Here is a 23284-nt window from a genome sequence, read left to right on the forward strand (position 1 = left end):
AAATAATGTACACAGCTGTTTCGGGTTAAACTTGATCCGCAGTTCATAGAATATATTGAATCATATTTTCCTCATTTTTGTATACACCGCCGCATATCTGACATTGTCCGTTGCAGTTGAGTAAATGTAAATAGTAGGTATATGTCGCCATTGTTAAAAAGAAAGGCCACAATAATGAATATAATAGCCGATAGAGCGTCAAACACTTTGACTCACAACCAGGGCAAATAAACTTATCGGTCGATGACTCATCGAGTCATAAAGGTAACGAATTGATTATCCTAGCGAGGTACTGGCCATATTGCTTTACTTTGGCTATTGTAACAGAGAAATAAAACAAAGTTGTTCGAAAATAGCCAGTAAAAATGACGCAGTCACGATTCTTAATATAATAAAAGTTAGATATACGGAAAATGGGAACTGGGAACTTAAGTAATGCTTAACAATCACGAATGATGCGAACTTGATCGTACATCAGGGTGCTAAGCGGAAAAGTGAGGTGAGTCAGGAAACTTGCACGATTGCCCAATAGGTACCTACCGCTACTGCGGAAAACGAAATACTTTGCAAGTAGGTACTTATCAAGAAAATTTCAACATTAGTTTTTCTCTTTAATTCGAATCGGGTCATCCGGGATTAGTTTATTGTTTATCTGAACGGCTATATACCCGGAGTGCGCCTGAATCACCCGGTATTTACATCTGTGGACGTGCTACGCTCCGCACAATTTATTTATAAAACCAATAACAACAAACGACAACAATGTAAAACGCGTATTTAAGTACCTGGCTCTAATAAGGTGCTTTTTATAGGGTGATTCTTCATTTTTTCTATTAAATTATTATCTAGGTAGGTACCTAACCAAACTGAAACAACCACAACGAAAAGTTGGTTTTCCAAATATGAAAATACGCCTTTCGTGTATTTCCTTGTGCGTAAGTACTTTTCAAATCCAAACAAGCGATAAAGTACCTAATACGAAAAAATAATGGTGTCAAATAAAACACTCTAATTTAGACAAATATCAATCAATTTTATTAATTCTTTTTGCATTATAAAGAAAAAATGTTTATTTATATGAATATGAAAAAATAAAATATGTTTATTTTTGTATTTTATTTCTTTTTGAAAATAAAAAATATAAAAAAAATCTCAACAACTATGTTTTACCGCACAAATAGCATGTAGGCCTTTCCTACATCGAACGCAAATAAGGCGGGTTCGCTTTATCCCATTCCCTCTGTTGCTGCACACCGCGCACTGGCGTAAGTTACGTCCTGGTAATTTTTCCAGCGCAAATTTTTTGTTCGATGAAGATGGTTGTGTTGACACGCCATTTTTATGATTCATCCACTCCTTTTCGATATCCTCAATAATTTTCGATGTGAATTGGAGCCGGATCATTTTTTTTTCGGTTTTAGTGTTGGAAACATACAAAATGTAAGAGTTGAGCACCATTCTTCCAAATATGTTGAATACTACTTTTTTCCAATATTTAAGAGTTCTTCGCTCGTCCAAATACACATACAACATTTTGTCAGATTCGTCCATACCTCCCATGTATTTGTTGTAGTCATCAATCATGCTTGGTTTCACCTTTTCATATTCACAATTCCCTTTCTTTTTCTTGATCGTCACACTATTAGTATCTGCATTGGATGAAATCAATATGACTGGGTTTGGTTCGGACTTTTTGTCTCTGAATGAACACATCAAAACATTTTCATGTGCTAGGTATTTGGCTTCTCCTACGATTGCTTTCTTAGTTTCTGGAGGAATCTCTTTTCTGTTACGTCTTATTGTTCCAGTTAGATATGTATTTTGTTTCAAAAGAGCTTTGGCCAAGCGTAAGCTTGTGTAAAAATCATCTGTAAACAAATGATAACCTTTGTTCAGGTAATTTCCAAAAAAAGGCAATTTTTTCAAAGCAAATCCAAGACCATATTTTTTTACTAAATCTGTGTCATCTGTATTCTTAGCTCCTTTGTAGCAGAAAAAACCCAAGCAATATTTAGAAATCGAGTCGCACAGCATCCCAAATTTGATCCCCCATTTATGGTGTTTTTTGTTTGGAATGTATTGTTTTATGGCAGAATGGTAAATTAACGACTCGTCGATGGATAATTGTTGATTTGGTATATAATGCTGCTGAAATACAGTATTTGCATGTTTGACAAGCACATCAAACCTGCCACATGGGTCATAATCTGGATGACCTGGTTCAAATAATAACCTATTATCAACCAAGTGAAAAAACTTCAAAATCATTTGAAACCTATCCCTTGAAAACATTGTCCTAAACCATGGTATGTGTCGGGAATTTTTTATCCAATAACTAGCAATTGTTGGCTTTTTCGTTATCCCCATTTCGAGTAAGACGGCAATAAAGGCTTTCATTTCGTATATTGTTGTCGGCGTCCACTTTTTTGCTCGAGAATTATCCGATACAGTGTGCGAGGCCAAAAAATGGGCAGCATATCGATTTGTTTCCCTTACGATGGTTTCGAGCAGTGAAATGGTAAAGAATAAGTTGAAATAGGTTATGGGTGTGCCATCAGGAGGAGGCGCCTGTCTAGGACCAGGAGTCTCTAAAAAATCATTTGTTACTTTAGAAAACACTTTTGTCGGAGGAATTTTGGTAAAAATTGGTGTTTCTTCTGTTTCTGAAGATGAAGAGGAGATAGAAGACTCACTTTCAATTCTTAATCTTTTTCTTCGATGCGTTATAATACTGTTATCATCACTATTTGTATCTGCTGTTTCACTATCCGTAGAATCACGATCATCACTATCCGTAGGAATCGAATCAACGTTCGAAATAATAACACGTGACATGGTTATTTTTTAAAATAATATTAAAAAAACGGTAAAAAATTATTTTTAAATGTATAAGACTGCACTCTCGTTACAAATTACGCGCGAGGTTAGAGTACGTCCACCCCCACCGAGCACCAAAACAACACTGAAACTCGCAGCGCTTTTGCGCTGCGTCGCAATTTTCAATACAAACGATCGCAGCGCTTTTGCGCCGCGTAGCATTCAAACGATTAAAATGCACAACATATTTTTAATTCAGTAGAAACAAATTTCTCAGTTTTCATCTTGGCAAGTAGTAAGTCTAGTAACTTAGTGAGTATATCTAGGCATTGGACATGTATACTTATTGTAAATGGATGGGTATACGAGGGGGATAGAACGCCCAGCGTTATCCATTATGTTTGTACTCTTTTCGATGTGCTTATAGCTTTATGTGCTCTGAACACCACACACAATTTTCTCTTCCGCACACAATCACGCATCATTTCATAATAAACGCTAATATACATAAAATAAAACGGGTGCGTATCTATAGGAGATCCTTTGTTAACCGTGGGGCGACATTTAGGTACTGCGACACCCCACCAATATATTTTTTAATGAAAATAATAGTAAAATATGGCGAAAGCGATAGCGTTAGCATTCTGCAAAAAAGTTGGCATCAAATAAATAAGTTTTAATTTATCTTTTATGATTGAGATCTCACTAATTATTACCCGGATTCCTCCGGGTTTTTTACACTTTTATATTGAACAATAGACAAATATGGAACAAACAATCTGGCGACTTGCCTTATTTGGATACTTCAAAACTCCGTAGCTCATGATGAAATTGACGTTCCGAGTTTGAAGTAATTACATTATCCAGGACTTTCCCGAGGGAAAATTTTGTTTCACTATCACAACGCAAGTGATTTATTATTAATTTATTGATATAATCTTTATGATGAAGATATTTAAGGCGAAAGCGTTATACGTAAATAATCAGGTTGTCATCTGATAAAAATAGGTTATTAATACTTATTAAATTGATAAATAAAACTTCCATGATTGTATTTTATATTTATATCTTATTTTTGGAATAATAACAGCCGATTGATAAAAAACGTCTGATATTTGCGTAGGTAACTATTTTATTTATTCGATACACAAATAATATAAAATATACATAGTTGCTTGGAGTGATATTTCATTTTTAAAAAAGCGTTACATAATTTAAAACAATCACTATTAAATATTAACATAAATACTAGTAGTTCTGTGGTCACTAGATCTCGCGTCCAAGAAATAATGTTTTTAATTTTCTCTTATAATAAGTAAGTAAAAACCAGAACTTCCTTTGCAGATTATTGCCCTGCGGTAAGTTTGTAAAAAGGGAGACTGTTGCGTATCTTGTTATGGAACTGGAAAGACAAAGAAATAATCCTAAACAATAACCCGATACATTTCCCTAGTCGGAAAACTAATTAGGGTCAGCGTAGGGTTTAACTTTAATTTTGCAACAGCGCCCGGCTCCGGCAGTTCAGAACAAAGAAAAACGAGTCCGTTCTAGCGGCAACATCGCAACTGGGTCCCCCGCTACCAACAACTACACTCGTAGCAAGCAAGCGAGCCCGAGCTAGCAGCAGCTAGGCCCCATGGTCGGACAACATCGCGACAGCTGATGGGCAAGTGCTCCTAACAACATCAAAAGGAAACAAACAATATGAAGAGTGTGCGATGTGTAAAGTAAGGATTCGATACTCCGTTGTGAGGTGTCGTTATTTTAATACCCCGTTTTCCCGCTCGGTGATAGCGCGCTCGAGCCAATTCGAAAGCCAGTGCACGTAGAGCAATTGGAGTGGGGCACTATTTAATCGAATGTAGAAATAAAGTTGCGTCAGTTCCCGAAGTAGAGAGTTCTGGATAGGTCGTATCGTCGCTAGCCGGCTTACTCCGAGACAAAGAAAACTGTTGAGTATCCGTGTTTCGATGAGTTAAAAAGCAGCGACTTTCATTATAAATATTAGCATTCGCCATTATTTGACGAAATCTCCAGAATTTGTATTTACCCGTTAGCGGTTTCAGTGCAAATAAATAATAAAAAACTTGTGATATTTTTAACATTAAAAAATAGGTTCCGAGAGGAACAGTAAAACATAAAGTTTTTAATAACAAATAATAGAAAGAAGAAGAAATGGAGGTGTTACCGGCAACTAATCAATTCAGCATAGGATTCGGCTATGACAAAGGTAAGCTTCTATTTTTATACAATACCTACACACTCAATTAGTAAATAAATCCTCATCGATACAAGATTAGTATATTCTCTCATTTATCGACTCTATATTTCAGAAGAAGTGTCAAAGAAAATTATAAATATTGTTCTATCGGATCTTTCTTACCTATGTTAAAGTGTCATTGATTTTATGCTTGCAAATAAATCCAAAATATTGTGGGATTCTTCGAAATTGACAGTTTAGTGTAATTGTAATCAGGACGTTACCAAGCAGAGTAGAATTGTTCTAAAATGTAGGAAATAATATGTAATTTTGACGTCTTCCTGGCTTCGATCCTTTGTTTTGTAACAAGTACCTAGGAAGTGACAGTTCCTTGGCGTTAGGTAACGCTCAGCTGTTCCCCGCATCCTTTGTGTTTCAACCCGGCCGGTCCCCCGCCCCCCGCACCACACTTCGCACTCTTCACCCAACCCCCCAAGCAGACCTAGGAAATCAATTCTACCTTTATTATTAGGTTTATTTCTCTTCCTATACTGCATCTTCCTGAAATAATATTCATTCAAATTTAATATAACCTTAATTCTTAATTTTTTCACTTGTGTAGAAAATCGAACATTGGGTAGGTCACGTAGAAGCTCGCGTCGATACTCGGGTAGATGCAACCGTCGGGCTATTTTGATTCTTATTGCATCCTGCATAAGAACCATTATTGCCTGTAGTCACTAATTGTTTAATAAGGTCTTTCGTTTAGTTATTTGAGTTGGTTATTTATTGCGAAAATCTCCCAACGCTGATTGGATGGCACAAAAAAAAATATTACAAAAAATTAACAAAGTTTTTTTTTTCGTTTATGTATTTATTATTTTTATTTTTTATTTTAGTATCCGAAGGAGTTTGGGGAAGCGGAGACGCACTCCGGCGGCGGCTGGAAGAGGAGCTGAGGGCTGCCAAGGGGCGGCTGGCTGTGGGCGAGGTAGTTGTGCCGGCCACCCTGCTGCCCTCGGTGGCGCGGGCCTGCCTAGCGCTGGCAGAACACGAGCCTTGCGGGGCACGTGGAGCTACTCTGTTCCTCAGCCTGCGGGACGAGCGCCTGCCCGAGCCAACACCGCTGGCCACCCTCAAGATGGACCACTCTACCGTGTCCACCTTTGAGCTGCACCTCACCCTGCAGCACACCGCCCCCGCTTGGACTCATCTCCTGCCACATTTCCTCAAGTAATTACACCTTCTTTCTTTGTGAATTTTTTTATAAATAATACTATATTTGACATAAGAATTTAGAATATTTGAAATAAGAATTTAGAATATTATTTTACCATAATAGAGAATTTAGAATATTTGACATTAGAATTTAGAACACCCATTTAATTAAGAATATTCAAATGTGAATTCAAGTGAGAATTTAGAACACTCATTTGAAATAAGAATTTAGAATATTTGTAGAAAGAATTTAGTTACATGGAAAAGGAATTTAAAGAAAATTGACATTTGAAATGAGAATTTAGAGTGAATGGATTCTAATGAGAATTGTTTTTTGTTACAGAAACTTGGCAGGAAACGGAACGATGGTGATCAGCCCGCAGTTCACCCTGACCAAGAAGAAGCTGTACAGGTCGTACCAGCAAGACTGAAGCACGAGGGTGAGGAATGCGCTTCAACCTTCTAGCTCGGTCTGCAGCGTTTCCGTGTGGAATGCCGAGGCCATCCGTGAGAAGAACTTCTCGCCATTTGAACTTCTGGATTATTCCATCAATGTTGAACTCGGGTGAGCTGATGTCGTTGGGAGCAATGGTCCCCGCCGTCTGTTTGCTAAGTCTTTGATCTCCGGAACGGTCCTGAAGAATGTTCAAAGCATTTACAACTCTTCATATCACGTCTTGAACTCATCTGTATGGATATTGCGTCTCATGAGCAACCGATAGGGGGAGGCTAGTTCTCACGTTGCCATGTTAATGTTTCGCTATTCAATTTCCATTTTCACCTTCATTTTTTTTTTTACTCGTACATTGATAGTTTTATTTACTTGGTGGTTTGAATAATATTTCAACTACAGACTCACTGTGATTACGGATAAAATAATGTAGTTATTTGTTTATATTTGTTTATTTCTGATATCCTTTTAATTTTCTTAGATTATTAATTTGGTTCAGTCATATCTGCTAATTATGATGTCAATTGAATAAACAGAGTACAGTCGGTGCAGTGCTTATTAAAGAACCCCATTCATCATTCAGTCGTCATTCGGAGTCCTTCCTTCCTTGAAGTGACCCTTTTCCATAAACAGTATTAATTCATCATAACGCGTTGCCATTTCGACATGTTCATTTTTATTATGAAGTCATTCATAAAGCAAATGAAAATAATGGCCCTTCATTAACATACTTGTGTCGACTGTGCTTAAAATTGACTGAAAATAAAAAAAAAATTAAGAAGCCCATCGAAAGAAAAAGGATCATAAATATATACCCTAAAATTAAGTATATCATATTTTCTATATATGTGTAGATGTAGATGTAATATATTAAGAAAGCGCAGCGTGATATAATGTTAACTTAGGATAGTTCTCTGGGAGGTCTTGTTTACCCTTTTATACCTTTACCTGAATGTGCATTTGTGCACTTTCACAGCCACAGCCAATTGCACTGGCAGCTGGTTGTGCTCCGTGCTTCCATTACAGGTTCAAAACACTTTTTTCTGTTGAAACAAATAAAGAAAGATAGAGAAGCCGACTCGCGGAGTTCAGACACGAGGATTTCTGTATGTATCTCTCTTCTCTAATTTTACATACATTTAGTGATCTTAATAATGTAACTAACTATCATAGCGAATTCTGTACAATGACAGCTTTCTAATGATCGATTCCAACAATAACAAATTGCCAGCCCTTCACAGTAAAGTAAAGTCCAATTGAATAGTTTGTTTGTAATATAAGTAAAGCCGCATTGTGTCTGCAACACTCCCAGTCGCATATCTCTAAAGGTTGCTTACAGATAAATGGTAGTATTTGAAATAGCAGTATTAGAGCTTAAGTGTGATTCAGTGAGGAGTGATACGAAGACGAATAAGAAAGTTCGAAGGAGGCTGGAGCCTACGTTTCCAAATCTCGGGTCCAGTGTGTATAATGGGTGACCAATTCTTTTGATCTCAAATTTTGAATTGCAAATTATTTATGTAAAATGTTTCGAGTTAAGTGTTATTTATGTTATAATTCACTTTTGCAAATGTTACTCATTCATTGAATTTAATAAATGTTTCATAACAGTAAGATTCAGTTTTGCATACAATGAAATCTCTATGAATGTTACATTAATTTATTCTTAACTTTGTGACCTGACGAGAACAAACACGGACAGTACATTGAATTTATGTATCAATTCATATTTGGCATGAGTAACCAAAATCAATTGTTTAACCTTGTTTGGAAGTCAAACTGTGAGGTCCCACAGTCAAATAATAGCTATAGTCAACAAATAAGTGTTTTATGTAAACGTAGAAATATATATATAAAGGCTCTGTGTGATAGTAGGTGTCCCAAGTGATTATTAGAGGATATGATTAAACAATGTACAAATAAATGTGTAGTTTATGAGAGCAGTATTGGCCCGGGCTGTTTCCCTCCGCCGAGGTACTAAGGTGTAATAACTGCGTGTAAGCGGTATTGTTATAGTTCCCGATTACTAACGATACCGACTACTCCACACGCCTGCAGTAGTGGCCCGGGCTGTTTCCCTTCCACCGAGGTACGGCATGTGAGTGGTGTTGTTAGAGTTTCCGATTACTAACGATACTGACAACTCCACATGTCGCAGCATCTGCCCGGGCTATGGTTCCCTTCTACCGGTGATACTGATAACTTGACATAACATACTTTTCTCATTATATGTAAGCTATCTACTTGGTTGTAAATTTGTATATGCAAATTATATAAAAAATGTGAAAAAATACAAAAATATATTAAAAAACCAAATATCAAAAAAAAGATATATAATATAAAATGTGGCGATCCCACGTAAAAAGATATTAACAAAAAGATATATAAAAATAAATATGTTCAAAATCTAACATATGTATTTCCTTTCACCATTCCCTTACCCAATACACAAAATATAGCGTGCATGCAACAAAGGAAGAAACAAAATTGAAAATGTTGATAATTATTGTTGCGCCCTCACGGGTCAGTAAGGAATCTACATAAACCGGGTACAGTAAGAATGCGGGCAATGGTAATGAAAAACTGTAGCGACCCATGAACGGTCTACGATGCTACGGTTTTGCATGAAGGATGATTGCAATTTTTACTGTTGTACTGAATGCAAAAAATATCAATTAGGGGCAACAATATGAATTGTGATATTAAGGCCCTATTTCACCAGGACACCATTTGGTACACCAAACCAATTGTGTAGAACTATACAGGGAGGGCCTGGGGTAGCAACAATTTGGTGGCCAAAACATCCAGCATCAACGCATGCCAACCAGTAAAATATATGGTTGCTCATTCACTCAGACACCAGTGTGTCACCACTGGTGTCCCGGTGAAATAGGGCACTTAGAATTAATGGTAAAATTAACCACCAAAGCTATAACGGTTCCTATAACCAAAAAAATATAAATGCAGTAGGTTAGGGTTCATAGCTCTATTGAATATGGTGGTAAATCTACAGTGTACAAGAACATAATGGGTGACGCAGAAGAAAAAAACTATTGGGTACATAATAATATATTTATTTTATTTATCATATACCCAATAATAAGGAACTCCAATCAAAAATATATTAATATGGATCAAAAAATGCTGATTCTGAAAATATAAGTTTTATTTTATATTATTTTGTGTAGAATTTATAAATCGTTCTTTAAAAACGCCTTATTGGTTGGCATGACTGAATCTTTTGATTCTGACGGCAGGGGTCACGGAACTCAGTCGACAAGTCAACATTTTATTGTGGCTTTGTATGGAGATTGAACCAATTAAACTAAGGTTTTATTTTTATTTAAAATTTTTCCCTTATAGTTTTTTCACATTGTTGACGGAATTGAAACATAATTTAGGCCCTCAATAATTAAAATACAGGTGGAAAATGACGGAAATCATTTGAGTTACACTTGAGGATTAGTTACACAGTTACATTTGAGGACAGTCGGATAATCTACCCATAGTTAATACAGAGATAGTTATTTTATTCTTCAAGTATAATACTGACTATTTAAGTGGAGAATTTCATGCAATAAAAGCTTCTAAGCAATAATATCATCGACTGTTTGAGTTTATGATCATGTCATATTTTCTTTGCAATGATATCGATTGTATTTTCGAATTGTAATTTGAGCATCAATGGATTTTAATATACATTACACAGTCTTCATGATCAGTGTATGCCAGTATGCTATTTAGATGTAATACAATACAACTAACTAACCATCACGCCGTTTCTCCACAGGGGTAGGCAGAGAGGACGGACCTCCAAACAACTCGGTCTTGGCACACACTCCTTGCCTCATTCACATTCATACATACTCTTCTATTATTCTGACTCTTGACATGGCCCGACTCAAGTATCTGATTCACTTGGTTGGTGTCTTCCTCGGGCGTCCCCGACTTCTGCTACCATTCACATTTGCATAGTAGATTCTCCTTACACTCCTTTCTTCGCTCATTTGCTCTACATGCCCATTGGAAAACCAATATAATACATGGATTATTTTTGCACTTTCGTACGATACAATAACAGTAGTGATGAGATGCTGACATTTTACGTAGTGCTCTTCAATATTAAAAGCGGTTAAACTTAAGAATAAAAACGTCTCGACTCTCGACATCGCCATACAAAATACAGTGCCTGTTGAAATAAAACACAGGCTCCTTGTGGCATCAAACAAACCACAGATTTGGGAAGACCCGAAAAATGAAAACTTTGAATATTATTTTAAATATTGGAGCTCCAATTAAAAAGGACTGGAGTTCCTTATTAGGCAGGCGGAAACAAGGTAAGTACATAAGTAATATCATTTTAGAGATTCTTGCTTGCGTAGTGGTGTACTGTACCGTAGGACAAGAGCTGGACCTGTGCGGGCACAATTGGAGAAGTCCACTTCAGACGCCAACTTGCCAAGGAGCAGATAATACCTAATGCCTAATACAGGGCCCTGTAGGATTTCATTTCGCCAGGCGCTTATTGCGGGGTAAAAGGGGACTGCAGGGGGTGTTCCAAACTATTTTGAACTACTAATATATAGTGTACCTAGAAAAATTATTTACAGTTAAAAAATACCTATACATTTCATTTATTGTTCATTGTTTTTAAAGCAAAAAATTACACTTCACATAAGTACCAATTTCCAATTTTCCATCACATATTTCTATTTTCACATTGATAAACCTTGAAAGATGTTCCCCACCCTTTACATGATGTCCAGAAACTCGTAGTACAAGCAGGAAACCGGTGAATCTGCTTCACGCAGCGAAGCCTTCTTTTAATCTGAACATTTCTTGTTTTTTTTTTCCTTTTTTTCGGCAGGGGTTTAAAAATTTTGGAGACAGGTGTATCTAGGTTTCGAATAATTGTAGCGACTGTTTTTTTTCAAATTCAACCTCTAAAATTCCAACTTTAGATTCGATTTTCTCTAAAACGAGAGATCAAAAAAAAAAAAGTTTGACAAAATCGACTCTAAAGTAGGCGACACATTACGCCATATGCATCATGGCTTGGCCTATTTCAGCATATGGCTCGCCATAGACTACCAATGGGAATGTATGGCGAGCAATATGCTGAAATAGGCCAAGCCACAAATATATATATCGTGGTGTGTCTCAGGCTTAAATGTGATGTTGACACCAGTTTTCCACTTATACTACGAGTTTCCGGCACCATGTGTGGCAATGATTAAGATTTTTTATTTTTCCTCAATGTGTATCATTTTGACACCCAACTGAGGCCTCCTTCTTGTCTTGTGTCTTCAATATGTACCATTTTGGCACCTAGCACCCAAGATAAGGTCCCTGGGATAGGCTTGGCGGAAGTTTAACCCTGGCCATAATCCCACCAGCTCTGGGCAGAGTTAACATTTCCTTTTTTTGGTAAACAAGGGAAACACCTGTAATTAGTTTGCAGCTAGTTATTTGACTTGATTTAAATTTTTTGTCCATAATTCATGGGACAAAGGAAAAAAATAAAGTATTTTGATATTTAAATTCGTTTAATCTTTTCACAACAGAATACATCAATTATAATTCTACAAACATGAAAAATAAATAAGTATGTATTACATTATATTAACTCATTCATGGCAACTAAAAAAACCTACAAATAATAAACAGACCGATGTCACTTAACCTAAATAAATGTAAATATATCTATAGCTCATGAACTTTCATTTAGAAAGGTCTGCATCAACATGATTTATTTTTGGGGTTTTATGCCGTGTTGCACTACTTCCTTCTTCAGGCAACATTTTGGACAGTGTTACAGTGTTCATCATAAGGGCAGATGTGTGTGGTATAAAAATTGCATTACAGCGAAATTATTGTAGAGTTTTCAAATTTATCAGATTAGTTTCTCATGAACAACCCCCTTCAGTTCATGTTTCCCTCCAGTGAATGTTTTTACGATCGTGGATTAGTTCCTCATCCTCCAATCCATGTTTCCACGACCACGCATCATTCCTCTCCCGCCAAAATTTCCATGATTCATATTTCTATTGTGCCCCCTGAAATTGTTCATAGGAAGGTTGTCATAGCCAGAGTTGTAATAATCCTCTTCCACCGGCGGTCTGTCCCTAAATTGATTAGACGGTAACATTCTATGTTGGTCTTTATTCCAGGAGCGTTCACCATTGTACATATCCTGATAGTTGCCGCCGCCAACTGCATTGTGTCCGTAAGCAGCTCTCATGTCATCAGGGTACTGATTTCCTCGGTTCATGCTGGCTGGAAAGGGTCTGGAATTACCATTACCAAACACTTGATTTTGAGCATAGCCCATTTCTTTGTGCTGGTGTTGACCTCCAAAATCGCCAGGAAAATCAACCCGATTGCCTCTTTGCAACATGTTGGGGTATTCAGTGTCAGGGTTGTGGTTGCGCATGGAATGTGGGAATTGAGAAGACTCGGGGTAGTGGTTTCTGTCATAGTGATCTTGATTCATGGCAGATTGAGCTTGCATATTGAAGTTTGATGTTTCATCTGCTTGCATGTTTCTGTCATAGTGATCTTGATTCATGGCAGATTGAGCTTGCATATTGAAGTTTGATGTTTCATCTGCTTGCATGTTTCTGTCATAGTGATCTTGATTCATGGTAGATTGAGCTTGCATATTGAAGTTTGATGTTTCATCTGCTTGCATGTTTCTGTCATAGTGATCTTGATTCATGGCAGATTGAGATTGCATGTTGAAGTTGGATGTTTCATCTGCGTGCATGTTTTGATTGAATTTTTCGTTAGCGGTAATGTTTTGATTGGGTATTTGCAAAGCTTCAGAGAGGGTTGGAGGCGGAGGGGGTGGCTGCGTAGACAAGGGTTGAAGTGGTGCTTTTGCAGGAGTGGGGGCTGGAGCATCTTGTCCAGCCATACAGCCGATGAGACTCAATACCCTGGCAATGTTTTCTGCATTGCGGTCCCCAGCCATACTGTCTTCAAGTGGGCTGGGAGCCACTTCGCCCCCTTGCCCTTGCTTGAAAGATACCATTAAATTAGATATGATTGATTGCGTATCCAAAGCAGCAGTTTTCGCATCGCTGGTTTCCTTCAATGTTTTATTGATGACTTCCAGTTCATCTTGCATCTGTTTCTCTTTTACCTTTTTAGAAGCTGATTTAATCACCTGTAAAAATGCAAATAAATAAAAGTACATTCATTATTATACAATTAACTCTTATTTTCGAATAATCTATTACATATTTACTCCAATGAGAGATGGTAGCTCGAGCAGTACCTAATGACAGTTAAATTGTCTAAAATTATGTACTTCTTCTACAGTGTGTGGACGAAATATGCATGTATTTAAATATATTTACCTCATCAAATGTATAATCATCCTCATCATCACTATCCTTGGGTTTGGTTTCCACTTTCTCCACGGAGGCTGGTTTGTTACTGACTTTGTTCTCATCTTGTTCTCTACTTGAAGATATACTCGTTTTTTTTTCATCTGAAATTATTATATTTATTAAAAAATTAACCCTTTAAAGAAGTTTTTTTGTACTATAAAACATCTATTTCAAAATGAGTTTTTTTTGACTGAGGACTGAACGTTCGTACCCAGGGACTGGAGTCGACAACTCTACCAACCGAGCCGAAACCAGATTGTATAAGACGTATATAACTATATTAATATTATGTATATTAACATGTATATGTTTTGCGTATTTTAACTGCTGTAATGTCAATGAATTTCAGAGAAATGTGTGTTCCCAAAAATTGATAGAATGCATTGTCATCAACAACGAGTCTATCTGCCGAGTTTCAGCTTGATCGGGTGTCAGGAAATGGTTTAGTTTCCACCTCCAACATTTGCAATGATTCACGAAAACGAAAGTGAAATTCAAATACATAGATGTATTTAAAAATATAAATAAAAATACATAATCATGTTGGTTATACCTAATCAAAGCAACAAAAGTCGACTAGTCTGAATATTTCGTAATGGAATTTACAAATAGTATAATACAACAGTTTCTAAAAAGAAAAATAATGTTACCAAGGTTATCCAGCTCCACGTCTAATTTTTCTAATGGGTGCTTTTTCAGATTGGCAAACATTTTCAATTTGTCCACACTCCTGGGCTCCTTGAATTCGAGCTTCTTCAAGTAGGTGATCAGTCCGTGCTGCTCGTCAGAGGACAGGTCCTTGAAGTTTTGCAAGAGGGTTTTTAAGTCTGTGTCACTCAGCCCTTCGATTCCCGTCATTTCATCCGGTGGCACCGTCACCGGTGAGGCCTGTCCAGCACTGCCAACAAATCAACCATCCATTACATTTACAATAATTAGTATTTCAAGTCCCCATCACTCAGCCCTTCCATTCCCGTCGGCTCATCCAGTGGCACCGTCGCAGGTGACACCGGAGAAGCCCGTCCACCCCTGCTAAGGAAACAACCATCCATTAAGGTGGGTCTCCTGCGTTGCGTTTACACAAACATTGAACAAATTGGGTCAGAATACAAAAATGTGTACAGACATGACCCATTTTTCATGAGGTAATGTTTGTGTAATGTTAGTATTTCACAATATATGTAAAAAGCAATTGGATATTAGAAGATACACATAGTACAGGGATGATGAATTGAATATATGTATGGTGTTAGTTTGCTATGGACATACTTTTGTGTATAGGCAGACTGCAACATCTGAAGTGCATTAGTGCTGGAGCTGTCTGCTTCCTTGCTCAAATCTTTCACCTGGAGGGTTGTCAGAATGGGCATCTTTTCTATGCTGGAATTTGTCAGTTTCATCGATAATCCTACAATTAAAAGAAAATACATCACATCAACACAAATTTATCAACATGTAATACAGAGAGGTTAATTTAAAAACAAATGTGTGTGTGTATTACTGCCACGAAAGTGAAATACTTATTAAAAATGAGTAATTTTTTAAATTTTAACAAGAGATGGAAACAATAATGCCCCCGATTATTGGCATTTGGTGTCCAGTCACACAAATAAATAAAGTTCTACAAGATGGGTAGTAATTCAGGCACAGTGTTTAATTAATGCAAAAAGAAAACTGTAATGATTTAAAAAAATTGACCATATTCAACTACACCGTGCAATTACAACCCTAGAGATTAAACAATTGAGATCACCGTAGTGGACACACAATGCACAAGTAAAGTAAGCAAGTTGAAGAAATGTGACCTGTCCAAGTTGAGAATAGACACATCTGGGATGGTATTCACTAGCGGTAGGTAGTTGTTAGCTGTTTGTCTGTGGCCAGCAGTTTCTGCATAATACATAAGCTGTCTGCACTTTCATTCTTCTGGAATAGCAGGTAATGCTAAGGTCAAGTTACAACTAACCAACGGGATCTGCAGGCTTCTCAGTGGTATGTGCGGTGTTGGCCATCCCCACGACTGCGTTGACCAGAGTCTCCAGCTGCCCCGCGGTGACGCTGGTCTTCCCTTGGGCGATCAGCGCAGCCGCAATCTGCTTGGCGATGGCGGCCTTCTCCATCTTGCCGATACCTTCTACCTTCATGGGCATATGCTGTGGACAAAACAATCAAATACATTATTACCCAAATCGAGTATATTAAAAATTATTTTAAATATTTTTTCCTGTTTTTCGATCCCTGGAAGGAATAATAATTTTTCCCAAATAAGAAGTTTTCTAAATTTATTTCCCATCCCTTGGAAAATGTCATAAACGAGTTTCCCTGTAATTGGAGTAAGTAGTTTTGAGGAAATGATTGTTCACTCTTTAACGTTAACAAAAATAATATTTCTCATATAATAAGGAGCAACCTTTAACTTGATTTTCTCCTGTTCCTCCATCAGTTTCTTGGTGGCGGCCAGCTGGGTGCCCTTGTGCAGCAGGGAGGCCGTGTATTGGATGGCGGTCTTGGTGGCTTGCACGGCGTTGCTCTCCACCAGGCCGGCCAGCAGCTGCCCCTTCAGCTTCTCCTTCACCGTCTCAAACAACACACTGTGCGTGTCGTCCAGCAGGATATCACCAGAAGAGTTTGGCTTGTCCTGGAAATACAACAAAGTTTAATAGTTCATAGGGGATTCTAATCCCAAACAAGCCAAACGAATATATACTCAATATTGATAGGAACTCACTGAGGGAGCTAGGATTATTGACAGGACACTGCCACCTCAAGAAACACCATATGTAGACATGTTGGGAGTAGAAAGTGCCAACAACTGTGAAGAGGATGAAAAACACTAAGGACGGGAATTTGAACGATTTTTTCAATTTTCAAAGTTAATTTTTAAGTTCTGTGAATTTTTTTTCAAGTTCAGTTATTATTTCAGTTCTGTCAAGCCACTAGCCTATAATCATATAACAGAACTTGAATAGGACTTTCAAAGAACCCGAAAATGAATGTTGAAATTTGATAGTGTTCAGAATTTGAATAATTTATCAAATTTCAAAGTTAATTTTCAAGTTCCGTGAAAGTTTTATTTTTTTATCTATGGTTCCGATGTCTCTTCATGTATCATAATTCTGATGACAGCAAAATAAGCTGCCATGGTCATCACCGTATAAATAAATAAATAAGGTCATGAAGCTCAGATATCGTTAAAAACTTATTTTAAGTCTGTGAACAAAAAAAAAATTAATGGCCAAATAACCAAAAATGGATAATTTTAATTTTAACCCGTCAAAAGTAAGTGGCCAGAAAACATGGACAATTAAAACCTTTAATAATATGTAACACTATAAAAATCTTCCGCACAGGATGGGGGTAATACACATCCCCCAAACCAGAGTGTGTGCTATATCTAAATTGTTATCACATCATCACATACTCTATAATTTAGGTAATCCTAGTGATACTGAAAAAGGCAAAAGGAATATTAAGAGACACAACTATCTTCGGTGATACATAAATGTTCTTGGAACATGCTTAAACACCCCCTTTCCAGTGACCATTTCCCTATTATAATTATCTTTCACCATCTAACCACCTCGCATTCCTTACAACAATAATTTCAAATTTAAAATGAAAGATGCGAACTGGAGAACTTTTTCTTCCAAATTAGACTCTCTGTTGACTCTGCGAAGTCTTCTCTTGGGAACATCAGAACACTGTGAAATTGTGAACAATGTGAATTATTTCCTAGTATGGTAATAAAAGCAGCAGAAAAATCCATTCCAAAGCGTAATGTTAATTCCAAAAGAATTTATTATAGGTTTTGCTGATAAGATTGCCCCTCCTTCAGTTACCAGATGTGAAGAAATGGCCACTTTTATTTCATATCCATCTCATTGTAACTGGCTAGACTCCCCTTTCTCAGTTAGTGAATTAAAACGAGAAATTAATTCCCTATCAGACTCTTCTCCAGGTCCTGATGGAATATTATATAGCTTCTTTAAAGCATTCTCTGACATGTCGATTGAATATTTCTTATCCTCAATTAATAAAATGTTTGAAACAGGATTGATTATAAAGTATTACAAAATTGATATTTTGAAAGAAAAATTAGTTCAATTTATTATCAACTTGCTAACAGACACATCCATTATTATCCACTCTTCCTCAAAAATATTGTAGTGCAAACTATGGAAAGGGCTACCCCAGGGGTCTGTACAGTCGATTATTATTTCATATTTATATAAGGTCGGAGACAGTTTACTGGTAGTTCCCGTGAGCACTTTCTTTTTTTTTTTAAAAGACAAACATACCAGGGTTACGAATAACCTGACAATATATGAAAATCTCCTACTACCACCACAGTAAGCTGAAAATTTTGCTTGTGTTGTGAAGGAGGACTTAGCCAGCCGAGGAATTGAACACACTACGCCTGAGTGGGACCCAAACGCGATGTCAACTCGGCCACCGACCTGTCAAAAATTTATATAAGTTAATTAGACGTTGTAATCCCTTCATCGATCAAGCGACTTTATTTTTTGGACGATTTTCTTATATATTTATCACACAAAAATGTATCGCATGCTACGAAGGAATTAAATTTGGCCTTGCATAATATTAAAATTTGGTTGTTGACAAATGGAATGAATTAAAAACCCTCTAAAACTAAGGTAGTGGCTTTTACATGCAAAAGAAAACTGCCCCATTTTATAGTCTCTTTTGTTAATGTCCCTCTACAAATCGCTAAGCAAATGAAATTTCTTGGCCTAATTTTATGTAAGTTTTCCTGGCTCCCGCATATTCAGAACATTTATGCTGAGTGTGAAAAGGGGCTTAATATGATGCGAGCTGTTGTTTCCAGAGTATGGTGGGGATCCCATCCGACTATTCTTAAACTAATGTATAATTCCCTCGTTCTAAGTCACTTGGATTATGGCACATTTCTTTTCGACCTACTTCCTAAATATCTGGATAAAAAACTTGAAAGAATCTAATCAAAAGTGCTCAGAATGATTATTGGGGCAATGAAATCTTCTCCAATTAATTCTCTCCAGGTAGAATGTGTAGATCCTCCCTTATTTTTGAGAAGACAATTCCTCGCGGATAGATATCTTCAAAGTGTTATCTTTGTTGTGTCACTCTTTGGAAGAGAGTCTCGATCGTTTGTTCAGCATTTGAACAACAGAAAGAGGATAAGACCGATTGCCTTCTCTAATGCATAGACGCAATGTAGGCATGCTGTGTCTGTTCTACAGGTATTTCAATGGAGCCTGCTCCAAGGAGCTAGCAGCATTGATTCCTGATGCACCGGTGCACGTGCGCGAAACTCGACGGACACGAACTGAACACCCGTTCACGGTTGACGTTGGCTTCATGAGAACGGGCCGTTTTTACGACTCGTTTTTGTGTAAGTCGGCTCGTATGTGGAACGAGCTACCGGCATCTGTTTTTCCTCCGTCCTATAATCCGAGCCTCTTCAAGGCCCGCATTAACAAATCCCTTCCTACAGCCCCTACCTTATTCCGCCTCACAACGCCGCCCAACCGGGTGGTGACATAGTTCCCCTGTCTGTACACTGCACAGGCAGGGACACTCTTGTGAGGTGTCACATAAAAAAAAAAATAATAGATAGAGATTGATTCTCTCTCCTACTAAAAAGTTTTCTTTCATTCACATCTCTGTCTTCTTCCCTACAAAACCTACAAGATAATCCAATACTTCCTATTTACAGTACCCCGTTTGATGCTATCAATTTTATTCTTATTTCTTAAATTCAACATGTCTCGTTCCTGGGAAGAAAATTTGACAGATGCGAAAACCCGAACTGGATCTTTCTATGTTGGAATACAAAAATCATATTCCAACTTCCATGGTTTGGAACCAACCTTGGTTCCACGGTAAAAAAAAAATCCAAAAGATTTATTTCCTGTATCTCGAGAATGGGAATTGGCCACTGCTCTATTGCTGCTCATTTGTTTAAAATTAGGGTACTCGAGAGTTAATTCTGCCGGTGTGGTGAAAAGGAGGAGACTCTTGACCATGTCTTCTTCAATTGTAAAATCCATTCTTCTTTCAAAGGCAGGAATCGTTTGCTTATTAAAATCACCCACCAGTCTCTCTTTAGTATTCCTTATTTGCTGTCCCTCAACAACTCTCGCCTATATTCAATTCTATCTTTTAATATATGATATGTCCTGTTCCCTTATAGATAATCCACTAAAGTTTAACCATATATCTTAACTCTAATGGCACAAAGCACTCTTTTTAGGGTGAATTGCCTTATACAAAAAAAACACGACCCTAGAGACTCCCCTAAAAGTGATACGTGATTTTTACATTCAGGTATGTAAAGGTTAACAAGTAGGGAATGAAAAATACCTTCTCCATTCTCAGGGCGACAGCAAAAAGCTCAACAATTTTGGGTCCCAAACTTCCAAGATAATTCTCCAGAGCCGTGAGAAAGCGGAGAACCGAAATGACGTTTATGTCCATTTTATCACTTTTGAATTTAGATTTTTTTTTTTCAGCCGGCTTGGAAGATCGACCAAAGCTCCTGAAATGAACAAGATAAAAAAGATTAAAAAATATTGTTGAGGTATTAACATTACCTTTCTTTACTTATTAGTCTTCCATGTTTTTGAGGCAATAAACCTGCTGTGAACATGTCTTTAACTAATTGGGTATTTTCACTGCTTTTGGTTATTCTCAAAAAAAATTCCGATATGAAGGTATTTTTATGCTGATGAATAATGTGCCATTTTCGATTTGCCGCCAAAATGACATGTTTGTTTTTCGTGAATTCGGCAGCGTTAACGTCACGTCAGGCAACGTTGGTGACTTGCTTCTTATCAGACATTGGCAGTTTCTATGTCATAATGACGTTGTAGCCAGTTGGAACTGTTTCAGAATGTGCTGTTTTTCATATCAATAATTTCAAATGAAAATATTAAAATTACACTTCTTTAACGATAAAAAATAAACTTTAAATTTTCTACACCTTACAATGGTATCCATAGTTTGTGAAAATATAGTCCTGTTTTAACTCTACCGTTTTGCATTTCGTTGGTCTGTAAATGTATTTGTACCTACCTGCTTGAAGAAAATTTGAAAAAAGATGGTGACGTTTCTTTGGACAAATTGTATAATTCCTTATTTGAAATAAAAAAAAATGTTAACAAAGTATATGGTTAGTAATTAGAAAGTACCCGAATTCTAACAAAATCTACCCAAATGTGTGTTTTAGAGAAACAACATATTAGCATGATAGATGATAGCTGCTGGTGAATCACATACAGAAGAACATGGCACACACATGAACAGGCTGTCAACTCCGCAATTGCATTGTAATATGTTATGATATTATCATATTATGTAGACTAATCTGTATACATATTCACCAGTTCAACAAGGACTCAATTCACTTGAGTAGGTGTTCATTTACTGTCCATTTCAAGAACACAAGTAAGAAGAATACAAACCTCTCTCGTTCTGCTGAAATAACATTTCTCCCACGAATCGACGCACTCTTAGAATCTCGTGAGAAGGATTCACCTTTTCTTGAGTTGGGCACAACTCTGTCATTATCATCGTCCCATGGTAAGAAGTCTGAGCCACTAGAATTAAACAAGAAGCATTATTCCTTCTGCGGTTCATGAAATGTATACATATTATTTCTCGATGTTTTTATCATTATTACGCATTATCTCGGCACTGGAATGAGATACGGTATCGAATTAAAGTCGAGAAAATGTGGTTTTTTAACAGTAACAATGTGGTATACAGTAGGGAATAAGTGGGGGGGACACCAGAGGAAGATTAAACGCAATATCTCTGCACTGAAATGAGAGACAAAGTCAAATTGAAGTCTATATAATGAAGTTTTTTAACAGTACCAATGTGGTATACAGTAGGGAATAAGTGGGGGGGACACCAGAGGAAGATTAAACGCAATATCTCTGCACTGAAATGAGAGACAAAGTCAAATTGAAGTCTATATAATGAAGTTTTTTAACAGTACCAATGTGGTATACAGTAGGGAATAAGTGGGGGGGACACCAGAGGAAGATTAAACGCAATATCTCTGCACTGAAATGAGAGACAAAGTCAAATTGAAGTCTATATAATGAAGTTTTTTAACAGTACCAATGTGGTATACAGTAGGGAATAAGTGGGGGGGACACCAGAGGAAGATTAAACGCAATATCTCTGCACTGAAATGAGAGACAAAGTCAAATTGAAGTCTATATAATGAAGTTTTTTAACAGTAACAATGTGGTATACAGTAGGGAATAAGTGGGGGGGACACCAGAGGAAGATTAAACGCAATATCTCTGCACTGAAATGAGAGACAAAGTCAAATTGAAGTCTATATAATGAAGTTTTTTAACAGTACCAATGTGGTATACAGTAGGGAATAAGTGGGGGGGACACCAGAGGAAGATTAAACGCAATATCTCTGCACTGAAATGAGAGACAAAGTCAAATTGAAGTCTATATAATGAAGTTTTTTAACAGTAACAATGTGGTATACAGTAGGGAATAAGTGGGGGGGACACCAGAGGAAGATTAAACGCAATATCTCTGCACTGAAATGAGAGACAAAGTCAAATTGAAGTCTATATAATGAAGTTTTTTAACAGTAACAATGTGGTATACAGTAGGGAATAAGTGGGGGGGACACCAGAGGAAGATTAAACGCAATATCTCTGCACTGAAATGAGAGACAAAGTCAAATTGAAGTCTATATAATGAAGTTTTTTAACAGTACCAATGTGGTATACAGTAGGGAATAAGTGGGGGGGACACCAGAGGAAGATTAAACGCAATATCTCTGCACTGAAATGAGAGACAAAGTCAAATTGAAGTCTATATAATGAAGTTTTTTAACAGTAACAATGTGGTATACAGTAGGGAATAAGTGGGGGGGACACCAGAGGAAGATTAAACGCAATATCTCTGCACTGAAATGAGAGACAAAGTCAAATTGAAGTCTATATAATGAAGTTTTTTAACAGTAACAATGTGGTATACAGTAGGGAATAAGTGGGGGGGACACCAGAGGAAGATTAAACGCAATATCTCTGCACTGAAATGAGAGACAAAGTCAAATTGAAGTCTATATAATGAAGTTTTTTAACAGTACCAATGTGGTATACAGTAGGGAATAAGTGGGGGGGACACCAGAGGAAGATTAAACGCAATATCTCTGCACTGAAATGA

General features: G+C 37.1%; 2 protein-coding genes across 10 annotated transcripts in view; one reads left to right on the forward strand and one right to left on the reverse strand.

Annotated features, from left to right (window-relative positions):
- Positions 1–4682: 4682 nt before the first annotated feature.
- Positions 4683–9097, forward strand: LOC149426898 (protein scylla-like). The gene is made up of 3 exons (XM_089634019.1): positions 4683–5047; positions 5917–6250; positions 6579–9097. Exons 1-3 carry the CDS (start codon positions 4993–4995, stop codon positions 6664–6666), a joined length of 477 nt encoding a protein of 158 aa, XP_089490145.1. The 5' UTR covers positions 4683–4992; the 3' UTR covers positions 6667–9097.
- A 3131-nt stretch (positions 9098–12228) lies between these two features.
- Positions 12229–23284, reverse strand: part of LOC149426899 (uncharacterized) — a 61128-nt gene continuing 50072 nt past the window's right edge. For all 9 annotated transcript variants that reach the window (XM_089634069.1, XM_089634049.1, XM_089634038.1 and 6 more), the window contains 8 exons: positions 21544–21678; positions 20444–20618; positions 16491–16718; positions 16047–16233; positions 15350–15488; positions 14731–14978; positions 14048–14181; positions 12229–13854 (listed from right to left, as the gene is read on the reverse strand). In XM_089634069.1, coding sequence (XP_089490195.1) covers positions 12652–13854; positions 14048–14181; positions 14731–14978; positions 15350–15488; positions 16047–16233; positions 16491–16718; positions 20444–20618; positions 21544–21678 — 2449 coding nt within the window. In that variant the 3' untranslated portion in view covers positions 12229–12651. The remainder of the gene's footprint in view (positions 13855–14047; positions 14182–14730; positions 14979–15349; positions 15489–16046; positions 16234–16490; positions 16719–20443; positions 20619–21543; positions 21679–23284) is intronic.

The sequence above is a fragment of the Hesperophylax consimilis genome, chromosome 1, assembly GCF_061612785.1.
Source record: "Hesperophylax consimilis isolate HC1 chromosome 1, BYU_Hcon_1.0, whole genome shotgun sequence".
Classification (NCBI taxonomy): domain Eukaryota; kingdom Metazoa; phylum Arthropoda; class Insecta; order Trichoptera; family Limnephilidae; genus Hesperophylax; species Hesperophylax consimilis.

Bases quoted from the DNA above. Each gene is read 5' to 3' on its own strand.
- LOC149426898 (XM_089634019.1), top strand. From the start codon at position 4,993: ATGGAGGTGTTACCGGCAACTAATCAATTCAGCATAGGATTCGGCTAT. The intron at 5,048-5,916 runs GTAAGCTTCTAT...TTTTTATTTTAG, and splicing joins AGGATTCGGCTATGACAAAG to TATCCGAAGGAGTTTGGGGA. The intron at 6,251-6,578 runs GTAATTACACCT...TTTTTGTTACAG, and splicing joins CTCCTGCCACATTTCCTCAA to AAACTTGGCAGGAAACGGAA.